Consider the following 17,258-nt stretch of genomic DNA (forward strand, 5'->3'; position numbering starts at 1 on the left):
TTCCTAGGATATCGAGTCCGCCATTCCGACACCATCTCCGTTCGGTCACAGAATATAATGTACAGTTCAACTATTATTTTCATCTACATCACATCTGTCGTTTCTTCTAGTTGTTTTGTATGAGGACCTGTATCACTTTAATGATTCTTCGTCAATAAGCGATATTCTGAAATCTTACATTAAGCTTCAAAGCTACTTTTCATTTATTCCGTCTGGCACGCAGGTCGACAATAACATATAAGGCTGTAACTTTTTTTACATACAATTTGCAATAAGATGTTAACTTCGTCGAGTTAAATTATGCGGGTTAGTGAAATGAAATGGATACTGAAATGAAACGAAATATTTGAATATTCCAATTTTATTTTATACAACCAAAACTGCTCTTTTACACAATGGTAAATGCATACATGGATTTATGTAATTCTACAATTATCCTATACTTTTATATTTACAAATTAAGTTAGTATGCCAATTTTCTGCAGTGCCAACTGAGCGGCGTCTGCTTTCGCCTGTTTCTTGTTAGCGCTAGCGACTGCAGGCTGGTATTCTGTTCCCGCCACTTTAACCTGTAAAATAAAGTCAAATGTTAAAAAAACTTAATCAGTGGCTGACTAGCTAGCTCCACAAGACAGCAAAAACAATTAAAAGTATAGGAACACCTATTCGTAAATTCGATATGTGCATTTTATTCTTGAAATACATATTGAATTTGAAGGGGAAAATCTAATTTTATTGATAGAATGTTATTCCAAGACCAGACCACCTAGCAATATGTATTCGTAGTGGATAGACATCGCAGATCAATTTAATTGATATACACAATTTTGTATGGCAAAGGCAAATAATAAGACATCACTAACTCCGTTTTAAGAGCTGTAGTAAATAGTTTTTAAAGAAGTTAAGGTTCGTGCAGTCGGCGTGCACGATGGCGATAAGACTTAAACGCATTTATTGTCATCGCCATCGCGCACGCAGGCAGATCGCATTGGTTTGGCCGAACCTTTATGAGTCAGAACAACTGGTTATAACAACAGTATAAATAAATATCGAATAGTACAGACGGACACCTTAAACAGGAAGTTCTTCTTGTGATCAGGGCCGCACTCGAAGCATAGATTGTATTCGGGCGGTCCAAGTTTCTGCTTCGAGCAGTATTCGCCCAGCAACGATACAGGGTGTTTCCCGCCGGCAACCAGCGGCGCGGGGCCCCCACGTGCGCGGCTGTGTCTTTGCAGCTGTTTCTGTTGGAAGAGACAGTAGATAAGGAGAGAGAAAGAAAAACAGAAAAGAAACGGCACAATTTAAGCGGTCTTATCTTATAAGTAGACCCTAGGCGCAGACCACCGATTTTTAGCTAACCGATAGTTGGGTCGGGCTGTTGATCAGTATAGAGATGTATGAACATTACGCCGATTTGGTATCGGCCAATTCTTCATACACATTAGAATTGGTCACCTAATAAAAGTCGGTGGTCTGCGGCCTGCGCCTAGGCTTAAAGTTACTATATTGATTGACTAGCTGCCAGATTTGGAGATGTAAGAACGAATTTTTTATGTCAGGATGTCTTATGTACTATTGTTCGATTCACAGGTATGTGCTAAATAAATTGCCTTTTATGATAAGGACTTCAAGGTCTTACTTGTCTACATCAGCATTCAAATGTAGATGATAGCATGTTTAATTTGGATATAAAAACAGAAGGTTATTTAAATTAGATAGAATATCAAAAGAGCGTTTTATTACCAGACTATGGAGGCGTTAATATGTATGAATCATGTCATGTCCAAATTAAAGAGAATTTTCATTTTTTACACGTCGTATAAAACAATACTCACAGCTCTGTTATTCCTGTTGTTAGCCTCTTCTTTGGCCTGCAAACCCTTGGTGTCCAGTTTGACCTCGAGCAATAGCGGCTGGAGGGTGCCAGTGCCCTCTTTGCCCAGACCCTGGCCGGGGGTCCAGCCCATTTTCTGGAGAAGGTGCATTCCCATGCCGCCCTCCACTGGCGCCGCTCTTACCAGTTGATCCTATATGTAAATGTAGCGTTAGATGTGTAGGTTCAATGATCGCATGTCAGACATTCCAAGAAATTATGACATGACGTAATATTACATATCTTGGTCAATTACACCCGTATTCACAAACGATACTTACCTATGCAAAGCAGCAACGCTATGCGAAATGAGACATTTCTCAATGCGTTCCATATGACAAGCCTTTCAATTCATAAACAATACTTAAACGACCCTTGAATATGCAAANATCTCAGCTGAGTGGATGAAAACCTTTATTATCAAGACGTATTCATACTCATAGAATCGAATAGCAGTTGAATATCTTTAATTCCTTCAAAGACTCGATGCCTCGAAAACCTGTGTTCCATCCACGTGTCATACTTACCTCGTTCAGACATGCCCGTGTCATGGGCCGACCGTGCGGTAACTCAGTGCGCGCGTCCCCTTATCACTTAAAAGCTGCAACAAATATTCATGGATTCCCCGTAAAAAGCCATGCTATCCTATGAGCAGTTTTATTCCCAACTCTATTGAACAGTGCAGGGAATAAAACACTCGGTAACAATCGATTGTTCACTTTTAATACTCGATTCGATTGGATGAGTGTTGCTCAAAGAATCGCTAGGCTTTCGACGTATTTACGAAAATGACTGACTGATATTTACAGATTTTATTTTAAACGGAGTTTTATTACATAGCATAGAGACATGAAATGATGCAGAATACAGTCATACAGATACAGAAACAGGCAGCCATCCCTACATGCACAAGAATGAGCAAGGTTCTAGGATAGAATACAGTTTTCTTAAACAGTAACAACCTTCCCTGAGTAAGGGCGGGAATCAGCCTGTGCACCGATCAGTTTAAAATCGAGAAAACACAATGTAAANACTGTAAATATTTATATTATCAACAACATGGTATCGATGCCAATTCATAAGAAGTTATCGGAAGAAACAAGACCTTTCGCGATTAGATCCGAAAAACAAAAACATAATAAACTTAAACAAGATAAAAAGAGAGAGTTGAAAAATAAGTCAGTCAATAAAAAAAGGGGAAAACTGAATATTTGTATGCAAATTCGTGATAATGGTGAATGGCATGCCAAGTTATGGCACGGCAATCACCATTACGTCCTCGCCAAAATTTGTGGGTGTAACGAGCGAACTACGCGAGTTCCCACTTTACACGGTACAACGTCTGTAGTGGTTACAACAACATACTGGACTAAAACAGTCTCTTTAAATATGGGAGAAAGGTGCAAGGAACTGGTTAGCAAAAATGTATAGTGCGAACTCAAACCAATGTTTCGAACTTGAGCAAATAATATCTAGGAGTCTCAGCTTGCCCAGAAGATCAGTATACATTTTATTGTGTATAAGTGATTAAAAGGAGACATAAAAAGAGTAGTTTCGTTTCTCATAGTTTTTAACACAGAAACCAAAACTCACTGATTTGCCAACCATTCCCTTACATCCCATATTCTCCTTCTAAATAATTTTCTATTCAAGTTAGTAGAACTACTTATTTGTTTGGTTTTAAAGTTATTGAAGATCTAATATTAGGTTGTCACATAAAGTCGGCTATGATGTCTAAAATAATTGTCCTTAGATCCTGAAATTTGTATCTAGAGAGCAAGAGACAGAAATAGGTATAAATAAGTGCTTAAAAAGATAATCAATTATTATCTGATAAAGCCATTAAGCTGATATCACGTATAACTTATCTAAGGAATGACGTTGATATCATGATAAGGCATCGGCATTTTTACTATGACATAAGGGTCAATCAAGGTCAAGTTTATTACCCTGAATAAAAGGCATGTTTTTTCAATATTTCGAAAGAGAGAGGGAATTCTTCCATGACTTTTTAGAGCTTTAGAATTTGTTAAAGTCCATCAAAACGATAGTATGTAGTTTCGCTATCACTAATTGACGTGATGTAATATGATAAGGAGTTGTGCAATAATTTTTAGCATTTGTTTAGAAGGAATCAACATACCACGACATTTATTAAATTGCCATTTTATCTTTGAATTAGAGCCTTGAAAATAGGCATTTGAAATAGAGAAAAGAAATACAGGGTGTTGATTTCAATCTTCGCCATAATTTATTTAGGTGATCTATTATGACTTATATAAACGCATTATCCACGAAAAAAAAATACAAACAAAAGTGGAATTTTTAGCGAATATTTTCCGTGCGAAATCAGCTGTCTGTGGCTCGCAATACTGCAATAGTTTATACTGCGGCACCATCGAGCTACGCGGATCGCACGCTTATCATGTCAAAGTCGGTAGTATAAATACTTAAATAGGTATTTTTTTTGACTAACTAAAGTTAAAGTTCGTTTTAAATTTTTTCGAAGTCTATTTTTTTACTGATTCGTGATCAGAATAAGCTACTTAATCAACTCCCTAAATATGGCGAGTATTGAAATCAACACCCTGTAGAGTAGTCAATTTTCATTTCGGCCAATGGAAATCTGACAAATCTAATGACATTTCTATGTTGTTGTAACCACTTGAAAATATCAATAACTGGTCAGAAAGCATAATACAATATGTATTATAAGTTCTGACCGTGACGCCGGAACTGCATCAGTGAACGCGTATCCCGAACGAAGACGTTTTGAGCTGAAATAAAAGTTATTCGAGAGGCTTAAAATATCAAATGAAACCTCAGTTCTTAGTGGCAATCATATTTTAAATGCAACAATTATCGATAATGTGAAAAAGGCAACGTAAAACTGAACCTTTTTAAGAGCTAGGTGTAATCCTATAACTCTATTTCTAATGAATATTGAATTTTTAAACACGTTTGCTAAACTATTTTAGCAGTCGGTTTCCCAAATGAAACACATAGACACATATAGGGTCGAAAACAATGTCCAGCCATGTTTATAATATGTGTGCATACTCAATTTAATTATGTAAAATACGATTGCATTATATGGGTTTCTTTTGATACTTTAAAATGTTCAATATGAACTGTTCTTCGACCACCAGAGCAGATAACAATTTTACTTATTTTATGATACAATTCTTTGCAATAGGGCTACTGTATTAGCGGTCCCCAGTTGGCGCTACTAGCGAGTAGGGTCACTGGCTAGTGGCTAAGACAGTGGCGTCAAATAGGGATGATGACTGGGTAATGAAATCGAAATTTTATTTAGTCCGTCAGACAGATAATAAAAAATTTTAGAGACATATTTTTCTGACATATGTATTTCATAATCGAATAATTACAGTATTATATTGAGTTGAAATGTCGCGTGACTTCACTTTTGAGTAAAAATTCTACTCAAGCGTGACGTATCGCGCAATTTCAACTCGATGTAGCACTGTTAGTATTTAATTATGAAAGAAAATAAAAAAATATGAGTAATATTTTCTAATTATCTGTCTGACGGACAAATAATTGAATTTGTCATCTAGCCTATTGTGAGCGCTGAAGCGGTGGGAAGACTATAGCATTTGTAGTGCTATATTGAATGCATAATTGCATACCCTCCTGCCGCTTCCATCTTCACCAGTTGGCGCCACTGCCTTAACCACCAGACTGATAGAATACTCCACAGAGGCCCCACTATAGAGTAAGGTCGTGTCACTCGTCCTCATCAGTGACGTCAACTAGTAAGCGCTAAAACGATAGCCCTCCTACCGCTTCAGTGTTCACCAGTTGGCGCCATTTTCTTAGCCTTTAGAGTGACGGATTCTTATCCTACAGTGACTGTGGCCATTGTCTTAGCCACTAATGAGTGACAGAACTTTAAATTCGCACCTCTGTCTTACTGTAGTAAGTCACTAAGTTACTCGCCAATGGCGCCAGCTAGGGTAGCATCAATAATAAAAATATACAAGGTGTTAGGTAAATGGGTATATGAGCCGACACTAGCCCATGTTAACATGGTCATATAAATGGTATGGTGAAGTCAGAAAATTGATATCTTCATTTTAAGATTATTTTAATTTTCATACAAATCGGATTTTATAAAATTTATTTTGTATGAAAATTAAAAAAATTAAAATGATGATATGAAATTTCTGACTTCACCATACCATTTATATGACCATGTTAACATGGGCTAGTGTCGGCTCATATACCCATTTACCTGACACCCTGTATACACGTTTGAAGCAGCTGAATCAAGAAACGCAATGGTGGTTTAAGAGCAAGTCCCACGTGTGAAGTGCTGCCGCCCGTGTGATGTACCTTCTTGGCCCAGGCCTGCGTGCCGCTGGCGAGTTCGCGCGGCGTCAGGATCTGCGCGCCCGTGGAGCCCGTGAACTGGCCCAGGCTCGTGTCGGAGCTCCAGCCGAACTGGGGGATACGTGCTTGGTTAAAAAGATAGTTTAAAGCTTATGTATTATTAGAGGCCGGTCGATCTATTCTCATAAATAAAACACTGGATACCTACTTAACTTTCACAGTATATTGCCTTATTTTAGATACAATTCATCACTTAGCGCAAAAGCGCGCGGAGTCGACTCCGCGCGTCCCTCTATTCTGACGTTTGATTCTCGTGTGACATTGACGTAACGTCAATGTCACTATGACAGCAGCTCATTGGCTATAACGATACCGCTATTTTAACGTTTTATATTTTTTACAATTAACAGTATTTATTCAGAATTGTTACTTCGATAGTTGTTATTTCTACTGTTAGATAATTCCTGGCAATTAGTGGTGACTGAGTTTGTTCCGGCGTTTCTTCTCAGAACTTGCCAATTATGTTTGTCTCGAAGCGCTGGTAGGGCCCAAAAGATAAGGAGACATGTAAAGTGCCCCATAAGGGCTACCTTTTCTTTTTTTATTATTTTCTATAATAATATTTTGACGTTCATAAGTGCCACTTGTGGTGTAAACTGAATAAATACTTTTGATTTTGATTTTGTGTAGTGGAAGTTTATAAATGAAAGGAGTGGACTGTATGAAATTAGTTATCTATTCGATATAAATTTACAATGTTATCGAGACCGTTTAGTGCAAAGTCGTTGAAGAGAGTGCGTCAGGATTGTCTTCGTGGATGTTCGCTCGCGAACCGAACATTGCTCGTTCGTTCGCCGAACGCTCGCCGCTCCCGGGCAATGTCCGTGAGTAGACAAGAATCGAACCTTAACTTCAAACTCCTATGTTCTGATTAATTTCGTTGCGGGTCCAATGACAGTTTAACTTTCCCCGGGACAAACTTGACCTTCACTGGTTGGGTTTTTATTGGCGGTCAAGCTGTAGATCCTGGCTACACAGGAGTTGCAGCGGTGGGATAGAGGCGGGAATAGTTTCGTTACATACAGAGTACAGTTTACAAGTGAGAGTACTTTTTTTATATGAACTCGACTAAATCGACCGGTTCGGACTCGTTTAGCCGGAGAGCGAGTGAGAGAGGACGCGTGATGGGAGGTACTACTCGTCTGTCAAAATAGAATAAATCTGACTGGTACGATTAAACGATTTAGTAACCTACTCGACTAAACTTTTGGTGTTCAGACACGTTTACTTGCTCGATACGGGCCAATCACGAACATTGAATACCTTCTGTACTCTGTGCCACTCTACCCGGTGAAGCTGGAAGCTATTCAAAACTAGCTGGACTATGGTATGCTAATAATACTTACACCTCGTGCCGTAACACCGGTCAACTCATTCTGTTCTTGTTCTCTGCGTATCATCGCTATCTTTTGAGACACTATTGACGCCATATCCTGTAAAAACATATAACATAAGAATAAGTAGTTTCTACGACTTAGCAAGCTAGGTTTTTGTAATAAATCTTCATAATGCTGGCCTCCCACTAGGTGGACCGACGATCTGGTGAAGGTCGCGGGAGGCGCCTGGATGCAAGCGGCGCAGGACCGGTCTTTGTGGAAATCCTTGGGGGAGGCCTTTGTCCAGCAGTGGACGTCTTTCGGCTGAAACGAACGAACGAATGCTGGGATGTTCAAAACATGGCAACGATATACCAATCTACATAATTTTCAAACCTTCATCAAAAATATTTTTGTTTTATTTATCTGTGTTTGCATGTCATACCAATATTATGTAGGCGATACACTACTTAACAATTAATTTATAATATAGGCTTCATTCACTGAATCTCACTATACAGGGTGGAAACGATAAGTGATCTCACTCGATTATTTCTAAACTATACAAGATATCGAAAAACTGGTTACTGATCCTGAAATTGCTTCACGAGCTCTATTCAACGGTATCAATAATAGGTTACAAAATAAACTAGATCTATCCGAAAATTCAATGTTTCCAACTTCCATACATTTAGTACTGTCACAGTCATGGGACTCATGTATTGATAATATTATAGCAAGTAAAGCCTAGAACCAATGTTTCCCATGAATAATTTTAAATAAAAATGCAATTTACGAGTACATTTTAAGTGTTTATTTAATAAAAAAAATAAACACTTTTAACATTGTTTGGCTGGCATACATTTAGTATGGAGGCTGAAAATATTGCATTTTCGGATAGATCCAGTTAATTCTGTAACCTATTACTGATACCGTTAGAAAGAGCTCGTGAAGCACTTTCAGGATCAGTAACCAGTTTTTCGATATCTTGTGAAGTTTGAAATAATCGAGTGAGATCACTTATCGTTTCCACCCTGTATGTATATCTCAGTGTCCTCTAAAACAGAATACTTACAATTTTCGGTGGATCGATCCCTGGTGGGTAAGCTTGGGGCCCGGGGGCGGGGAGCGCTGGGATATTCACAACTGACGTCAACTCTGATGGACAAAAATGATTGAATTTGATTTGAATTTGAATGATTCGATATCGATTGACATTTTTGGCAACTTACAGACTTCTGCTTTTAAGTATTTGTTTGTGAGAATAAGGGGAATACACTCAACATCAAATAAATCGAACCTTCCGCGACGCGAACTTAAAAAGATTTTCTTCTGACACAATCATGGTGCCCCAACAATATTGGTGTTATTTGAAAGCCCAATAAATAAACTTATCATTTTTTTTATAAACAATTGACAGGTACCATAAATGTGACTTGAATAAAGGCCTCACTTGGGGCCCACCTCTGGGACCAAGTAGACCAATTTTTGTGGTTATGAAACCAAATAATGATCTCACGTGACCCTTTAACAGATGGATAGCGATTAATCCGAATTTTACAGTTTTATAGCCATAAAAGTTGGCTCAAGCGTAACTACCTATTTTTTGAAGAAGTGACTCTGAATCCTTTTAAAGACACATTTTTGGGGTAAAAACATTTCCTTTAATGAAATGAAGTTTAGAACGAGGCTTTTAAATGGTGCCAATATTCAATATTGGTGGGAAGTGGGAATACATACTTTTGAAAAGTGTTTATTGCGGGAGGTGCGATTTATTTGATGTAGTTCTGTTTATGTCTCAAACAACAGTCTTATTTAATTATTAAATCATTTGTAAATGTAGATAATATTACAAATAGATGTAAACGCAGCGTGGGACGTCCACCCACAAGGTGGACCGACGACCTGATAAAGGTAGCGGGAAGGCGTTGGATGCAGGCCGCTACCAACCGTGCGATGTGGAAGTCATTGGGGGAGGCCTATGTTCAGCAGTGGACGTCCTGTGGCTGAAATGATGATGATGACTTACGCGAGCCGGACGTAAAACTCTTCATATAAGATGGAGTGGCCGTAGGAGTGGGCGGCGCTGGTAGTGCTAGGGGCCCAGACGACCTATTGACAAAAAATATAAATAATAAATTGACTAGGTAGTCTTCTTTTTGTCGTGTCGACAACAAACCTACACTGTGTTAGCCCAAAGCTCTGCTAAAAGAGTGGCTTTGTCAGTAGCATTCATAAAATCTTCCTGGGTGCTGTTGTTTGGGCACGCAGGGGACGTAGTAATAGATTAGAAAGCGTTGTTTGTGGTAAAAAAAAACTTTAGGCATGAAGTGTTGGTTAAGTTCTTTAGGTCAGAATTAGTCGTGATACTAGTTATAGTATCTACTTTATTCGTATCATTTGCTAATAATTGCAACATAAGTAGGACAAATAAAACTACTATAATGCTAACTACATAGGTTTTGGATTCGGTTTTCATAATACATAGTTCTTTATAATGCACTTACTTTGATGAAGTTGTAGTAAGTTCTGCAGGAGCTATAGCTGGAATATCAGCCTTATGTGATTTCGATGAATTGAGTTTTGCCACTTGCTGAAAATAACAAAAACTTTTATGATTAACTAGCTCAAAAAAATGTAGTCATATACATTTTTATTTAGCAAGAAAGATACATAAATTGACCGCGAGGAACTCCTAGATTAACGTGGTCACATCATTGTGGAAGGCCTTTTTCTAGTAGTAGATGCCTTTCGGTGAAAAAGAACATGTAGTAATAGTTATAGCCTGACCAGGAACATAAAAACCCTGGCATAGTGGCGCGTCAATTGCATTTGATAGTGCAACACTGAGTACAGTCGTACCTGTGTTAAATTAATAGGCTAACTTTATGTATCAGGATTCAGGATTACGGGCTAATTTGATATTTTCATAAATTAACGAAAAAATATTATTATAGGTAACCTGGTTTAAATAAATTAAATGAAACCATCAATCGATCTAGTAGAATTTATTTTATTATTCATCAATAATCAAATTCAGAACTTGAATATTCAACTGCAATGTTTTTAAAATAGGTAGTTGAAACAAACCACAGCTAATTTTCATAGTGGACTGTACTATACGATAAACATGTCAGTCAATTTGACAACCTTTGTCGGAAACATTATTCAATGAAAATATTGTCCAAACCCTTAGTATTTCTCTTCGACAAATACTTTAACACATTGTGAACCACTTTTCTTTCACGACTATAAAAATATTTTAGCAATTTAATTCATAAAACCAATTGCGCACATTTAAAATAAACTTTGTTTACACTTTGACAGCAATAGACTGACATGCAAGGTGACATGTCAATGAAGTTTTCAGTTACTGTTGCCATTAAAAGAAATTAGTACCATTAGTTTTCCGCAACATGGCGAGGGTTTTTATGTTCCTGGTCAGGCTATAAATAAACATAAGTGTGTACTTAAACATAAGTATTTATATGTAGGCCTTGTCCAGCAGTGGAGGTCATTTGGCTGAAACTAAAGAGATTTAAAGAGATGCCAACTAATGCGCTGAGTTCGAAATTCAGTGTCGCATTAGAAATTGACACACACAAAGTAATCAAAATATGTGCTCATCATCCACTGCGGTATCAGTACTAAACGTTCGAATAATCTTTAGTACAACGAAAGCAATGTAAACTATTTACATTATGACGTTAGCAGCAATGTGTTCTGTTTTTGGGCATATGCTGCGACACCGGCCCCGCCCCTTGTCACATCTCCCTTTAGGATTTCCCTTATCTTCCCTTAATCTTTTTTTTTTTTTTTTTAAAGATTATTAGTAATTTGTTATTACACAAATAACTAATACTACCGTTAGCCCCTCGTACTAAGCTAAATACGAGGGCTGCACTAAAAGTATCGGGAATGGAATATTTCCACTGTTCCAGTCATATTAAAATCTATTTAATTGCAAACTCCAGGGTTTCAAAAATCGTATACCATTTATTTATTTAAAAAAAGATTCTCGGTCGTATCACAAGGTCTTGTCAAACTTGTTTAGTCGTTGAGAAAATGGAATTGTCTCGAGAAAATTCATGAGCGATGATTTATTATGACTTTTGAAGTGGTTTAACACAAAAACAGTGTGTTGACCGGATGATTTCTGCATTTGGTAATGAAGCCCCATCCAAAACCACAATTTATCGCTGGTTTCCTGAATTTCAACGTGGACGTGTCAAGCTCAGTGATGATCCCCGTCAAGGTCGTCCAAAAACTGCAGTCACCTAAGAAAACGTTGATGCTGTGCGTAAGCTGATTGAAGAAGATCGACATGTGATATACCGCGAAATTCAGGCAACTTTAGACATTGGCATGAGTCAAATACAAATAATCTTGCATGAACAATTAGGTGTAAAAAAGTTGTTTTCCCGATGGATACCGCATTCGCTCTGTGAAGAGCAAAAAGCGGCTCGCGTTACTTGGTGCGTCAGAACTCTCGGGAGATTACATGCAGGATCCTCAAATGCTGTATACAACATCGTATCAGGTGACGAATCATGGATATACGCGTACGAACCCGAAACAAAAAACCAGTCACGAGTTTGGGTGTTCGAAAATGAATTAAAGCCAACAAAAATTGTTCGTTCACGGAGTGTTGCAAAAAAAATGGTGGCCACGTTTGTCTCCAAAACCGGCCATGTTGCGACTATTCCTCTTGGGGGACAAAGAACGGTTAATGCAGATTAGTATGCTAGCATTTGTTTGCCACAGGTCGTTTCTGAACTCCGTAAAGAGAACTGCAACCGCCGCATCATCCTCCATCACGACAATGCGAGTTCTCACACCGCGCACTGAACAAAAGAGTTTTTAAAGCAAGAAAACATATAATTATTAGTCCAACCGCCGTACAGCCCCGACCTAAGCCCTAATGATTTCTATACTTTCCCTAAAATAAAGAATAAATTGCGTGGTCAGAGATTTTCATCACCTGAAGAAGCTGTGGAAGCCTACAAAACGGCCATTTTGGAGACCCAAACTTCCGAATGCAATGTTTGCTTCAATGATTGGTTTCGTGTATGGAAAAATGTGTCAAATTTCGCGGAGAATACTTTAAAAAGCAATAAATACATTTTTAAATAGTAATGTTGTTTCACTTCCTTGATTCCCGAAATTTTCAGTGCCGCCCTCGTATGCTTGTGTCACGAGTGAGCTCACCACAATAGTCGAGCGGCGGCGGGGACCGAACCCGCGTTCCCCGGATCACGAGTCGGCCAGTCCGACCCCTTCACCATTCGGCTATCGTGGCTTCAATGAATGTATCTGTGACTGAAATGAACGATTTATTATGTATGTGTTTACCATGTCTTTTTTGGGTGGTGATACTGGAACCCATTCTGATGCTTTCTCCCTGTGCTGAGATCCCGAGGACACGGGGAATTGTAATCGCAACTCTTCTTTGTTGGCCACGGGCAGAGTTGACGACTTGATCGGTAGCGGGGCAGCACCCTATGAAAATACGTATGAAATATAAACAATGCACTCAATTTAATTGGAAATGTTACATTTTTAAAATAAGTTATTTTTTGTAAACTAACACTGAGCTATCTCAGTGAATTCGAATATTAATAACATTTTACTTTTCCACCAAAGAAGAGAAAAGAAGAAAAGTAAGATATTTTACATCACTTGGTTGATTGCGACCAGCCACACAAGAGAAAAATTTGTTTCAATTTCATAGTCTTCATTAAAACTTTCTCATACTAACTCTGACGTTATTATGTATCTTTTAGTTGGAAAACAAACGTAAAATAAAGAAACATAAAAAGTAGCAATTGTTAATTGAAAACTTACCCTAATATTAAGTACAATAGGTGCTTTCTCCTTAACAAGGAAGGGATGGTGGAATGCCAGAGTATCTTCGTTCTCGCTCATATCGTCGTCGTGCGATGAAACAGAAGACAGCTCGCCAAGTGCCTCTTTCTTTGATAGATGTTTGCAGAAGTCTGTTAACTCGTCTACTGATTTACCTGCACAAACATAAATTGGGAATAAATGCGTTATATGTATTATCAGTCACAGTATCAGGTAAATAATAGTTGCAACAAACGAATAAAATGTCTAAGGGTAAGTAACGGTCGCGATATCTTGTCTTATGCACGTTTTCACCATCAATCTCTAATTTTTAAGTGACCCGTATGAAAACAAAAAAGCAGGGTTGATGAAAACGGGTCTCTTGTCGGTAACAGCGCGAACCCGAATCTGCTATCTTTAATCTTTATGAGGTCGTCTGTTCACCTTGTACGACGTTCCAAAACCTTGCTGCCCCATCGGCGGTCAGTTCTGCGTGCTGTGTGCCCTGCTATGGCAATCACTTCAGCTTGCTAATTTGTCTGGCTATGTCAGCGCCTATACATATAGTTCGACGGATCTCCTTATTTCTGATTCGATCTCGTAAAGAAACGAACGAAAGAAACTCGAGAAGAACAAAGGTCTCTTGTCTAATCTAAATATATAAAAGGAGAAACTGACTGACTGACTGACAGATCAACGCACAAACACAACGCAAACGGGATCTACGCGTACGAAGTCGCGGGCGGCCGCTAGTAAATACATAAAAATAAAACTTACCACCCGACTGTATGGCGGCCATGACTTGGTTCCTAGTATGCGGCGGCAGCGCGGCGGCGCCGGCCGGCACCGCGCCGTTCTTGAGCATATTGATGGCGTTCCGTCTAGCCACTTCTAGCAGACGCTTCTTCTCGCTGTCCGCTAGCCTCACGCCAGTTGGCGACCTATAGACAAATTATTCAAAATTATACAGGGTGTTAGGTAATGGTAATGGGTAATGGGTATATGAGCTGACACTAGCCCATGTTAACATATGCATATAAATGGTATGGTGAAGTCAGAAATTTGATATCGTCAAATTTTTTAAATGTTCATTAAAAAAAAAATTTATAAAATAAAATTTGTACGAAAATTAAAATAATTCATTCAAAAAAATCATTTATATGCATATGTTAACATGGGCTAGTGTCGGCTCATATACCCATTTACCTAACACCCTGTAAATTTATATGAAATTTAATTACACATCAACTGCTGAATAGATAAGACTGGAGAAGGGTCATAAGCTGGAGTTGAACGTAAATACTCTTTTTGTTAGAACTGAAGTCCCGAGTTTCAACAGCAAATCAAGTTAAAATCTTTCAAGACTGGTATTGCACAAATTACTAATATTCCTGTTAACCACTCTATCATCATCATCATTTCAGCCACAGGACGTCCACTTCTGAACATTTCTCTAGAGTCTAGACCTATGCCTCTCCAGCTAAATCCAGCAGATGAAAGATTGCCATGCCTATCCTCGAAACGCTATTCCAAAACTGTTAAGTTGTAACAAGCATTATTTTGCAAGAAATTAGTCTAAAGCCTGGTCCGTGAGCACGTAGAATTTTGTCCAATGACCCCTAGCTACCCATCCGTAACGCTCGCGCGAGCGTTTAGCGACCAGGCTTTAGTCTAGGTTACTAAAAACTTCATACACACCTTGATCTACGACCCCTATGCCTTGGCGAATGATGACGGGACCGCGTGTGCGATCGCGACCGCCGCCTCGTCCTGTCCCTGTGCGCAGACCGACTCCGGTGACGCGACTTGGAAGAAGACCTGTGGTGCTTGCGGGATGCTGAACGGGATCTTGATCTGCTGTAAAAAGATAGTGAAAGATTTATTATGTTGGATCCGTGAAATGAGTGCTGAAAGTCTAGAAAAACTATTTTTTTAGCACCAACAATAGCATTGCAGTATCTGTACTTGATGTTTGTAGTATAGGAAGTTTTTTTAACAAAATATTTTGTTTGTTACAATAGTATGGAATGGTTTTGTTTGTCAGATTGTGACAAACTTTCGACAGTGAACTGCTATAGCCGTCTTAACAATTAAACTTCTATTATGTCTGGGTTACTGTCCGGGAGTGTTAAAATCATGAAGCCTAGATTAATTTTGAACATTATACTAAAACAAAGAATCAACTCATAGGATCATTAGCATGTTATTTGAAGATCAAAATTTAAGTATAAGAAAAACTTAGCAAGGGAGCTTCTTAAAAAGACATGAAAACTGGCTTAGCCAATAGGATTTAAAAATACTGTTTGTTTTTAATACCTTTTACGAGATCTACTCCTGTCTCTGCTCTTGTCCTTACGAGATGATTTGCTGCGGCTTTCCTTATCAGAGTGTTTACTTTTCTTGGAACTGCTTTTAATTTCTTCGGATCTGCAATTTAACATAACATTTGTGGGTTACAAGTTAGAACAGTGGACAATAGAAACCACTTTACTAATTATAAAAAGTGAATTTTGGACTTACATTCTAATTTCTTCAACAGCTTGCTTTTTAAGTATCCCGCCCGGGTCAGATGATTTGGGAAATTGTGAATTGACCACAATTTCTTTGACTGACTCACATGAGGAATCACTCACCTCACCCTCCTCATATTTCTCTGCCCTTTTTCTTGCTTCTTCTTCGGCTTTTTTAACAGTTTCTTCATATACAGCACTAAATTTTAAGTTTTTAATCTGAATTTTACCTTTTGACTTGTCACTCTCCGATTGGTTTGTGTCATTTTTCTTACCATCTGTTTTAGCTTCATCAGAAGAATTCTTGGGAGACTCTGGCATAGGAATGAGACTCGCATCGATAAGATCTGCAGAATTTTTGTCCTCACATTTTACAGATACTTCCCGTTTTACTTCAGTCTTAATTACAGGTTTTACCTCCTTCTTAACCTTTGAATCTTCAGATTTTATAAAACTAGTCTCAAATTTAACTTTAGTGTCAGGATCCGGTTTTAGCAAAGGGGTTCTTGAGCGGTAGCGAGAGGGAGAACGATCATCTTTGCGTTTTTTGGACTTACTTTTTTTCCTCTTCTTGTGTCTGTGAGTGTAATCACTACCATCTGAACTACTGCTGCTAGAACTTCGGCTACGTTTTTTCTTTTCCTTCTTGTGTTTCTTCTTGCTTTTCTTAGACTTTTTTAGCGTAACATCATCAATTTTTGGTGGATCTGCGTTAAATGCACTGAACAGTTCAGAAAGAATTTCACTAGAACTCTTGGTAGAATCATCTTTTTGTTTCTTTTCTGGAGTTGTTTTTTCTCTTTTGATAAGTAATTCAATTTTATCAATTAAACTAGTCATGGTTTATAGAAATAATTTGCAGCAAACAAATTACACATCAAAATCACCATGAATGAAAATAACATTCGACGGCCATTTTGTAGTAGAGTGACATATGTCACTTTGACAGTCATGTTTGCCAACATCTAGAAAGTAATAAAGGTGATTATCCACCTATGATAAACCGGTATCGGTCGGTTGTAGTGTTGTTACTTTTTGTAAGCCAACCGGTAAGATTTAAATAGTTCTTATCTAAGCTTTCGTTCGTTACAGTAGAAGTTTGTCTTTAAGTAAACTCTACTCTAGGGTCAAAAGCTGCTTGCTAGCAGCTTTAAGAAGTTACCTTGGCTTGGATATTTAAAAATATTACGCATCTATGACTACTTCTTAAAATATTCGCTCGAAGTGGAAGAAGAAACTCCAACAAAGACAAGACACTGGCAAGAGATACACCTCATAGAAAAAAAGTCTAGGAGAAAC

At 38.2% G+C, this 17,258-nt stretch overlaps 1 protein-coding gene across 6 annotated transcripts; it reads right to left on the reverse strand.

Annotated features, from left to right (window-relative positions):
* Positions 1–345: 345 nt before the first annotated feature.
* On the reverse strand, positions 346–16,894 carry Son (Son RNA binding protein). 6 transcript variants are annotated; one of them, XM_028315214.1, is made up of 14 exons: positions 15,970–16,894; positions 15,766–15,876; positions 15,148–15,303; positions 14,227–14,390; positions 13,450–13,625; positions 12,958–13,104; positions 10,113–10,198; positions 9,635–9,717; positions 8,681–8,763; positions 7,636–7,722; positions 6,233–6,340; positions 1,839–2,030; positions 1,065–1,244; positions 346–569 (listed from the first exon to the last, which is right to left on the reverse strand). In XM_028315214.1, the coding sequence occupies exons 1-14, from the start codon at positions 16,797–16,799 to the stop codon at positions 459–461; spliced, it is 2,514 nt and encodes an 837-aa protein (XP_028171015.1). In that variant the 5' UTR covers positions 16,800–16,894; the 3' UTR covers positions 346–458. The 6 variants fall into 6 exon arrangements, 4 of the variants coding, with proteins under 4 accessions (XP_028171015.1, XP_028171014.1, XP_028171016.1 ...); XM_028315213.1 differs by having other exon boundaries at positions 15,148–15,306; XM_028315215.1 differs by having other exon boundaries at positions 1,071–1,244; positions 15,148–15,306; positions 15,970–16,893.
* Positions 16,895–17,258: the final 364 nt, after the last annotated feature.

The sequence above is a fragment of the Ostrinia furnacalis genome, unplaced genomic scaffold (assembly GCF_004193835.3).
Source record: "Ostrinia furnacalis isolate ACB-3 unplaced genomic scaffold, ASM419383v2 OfSCF5054, whole genome shotgun sequence".
Classification (NCBI taxonomy): Eukaryota; Metazoa; Arthropoda; class Insecta; order Lepidoptera; family Crambidae; genus Ostrinia; species Ostrinia furnacalis.

Coding starts and splice junctions, on each gene's coding strand:
- Son (XM_028315213.1), bottom strand. CDS start 16,799: ATGACTAGTTTAATTGATAAAATTGAATTACTTATCAAAAGAGAAAAA. Junction 1,245..1,838: donor ACAACAGGAATAACAGAGCT/GTGAGTATTGTT, acceptor CTCTTCCAACAG/AAACAGCTGCAAAGACACAG. Junction 570..1,064: donor ACTTCCTGTTTAAGGTGTCC/GTCTGTACTATT, acceptor TTTATTTTACAG/GTTAAAGTGGCGGGAACAGA.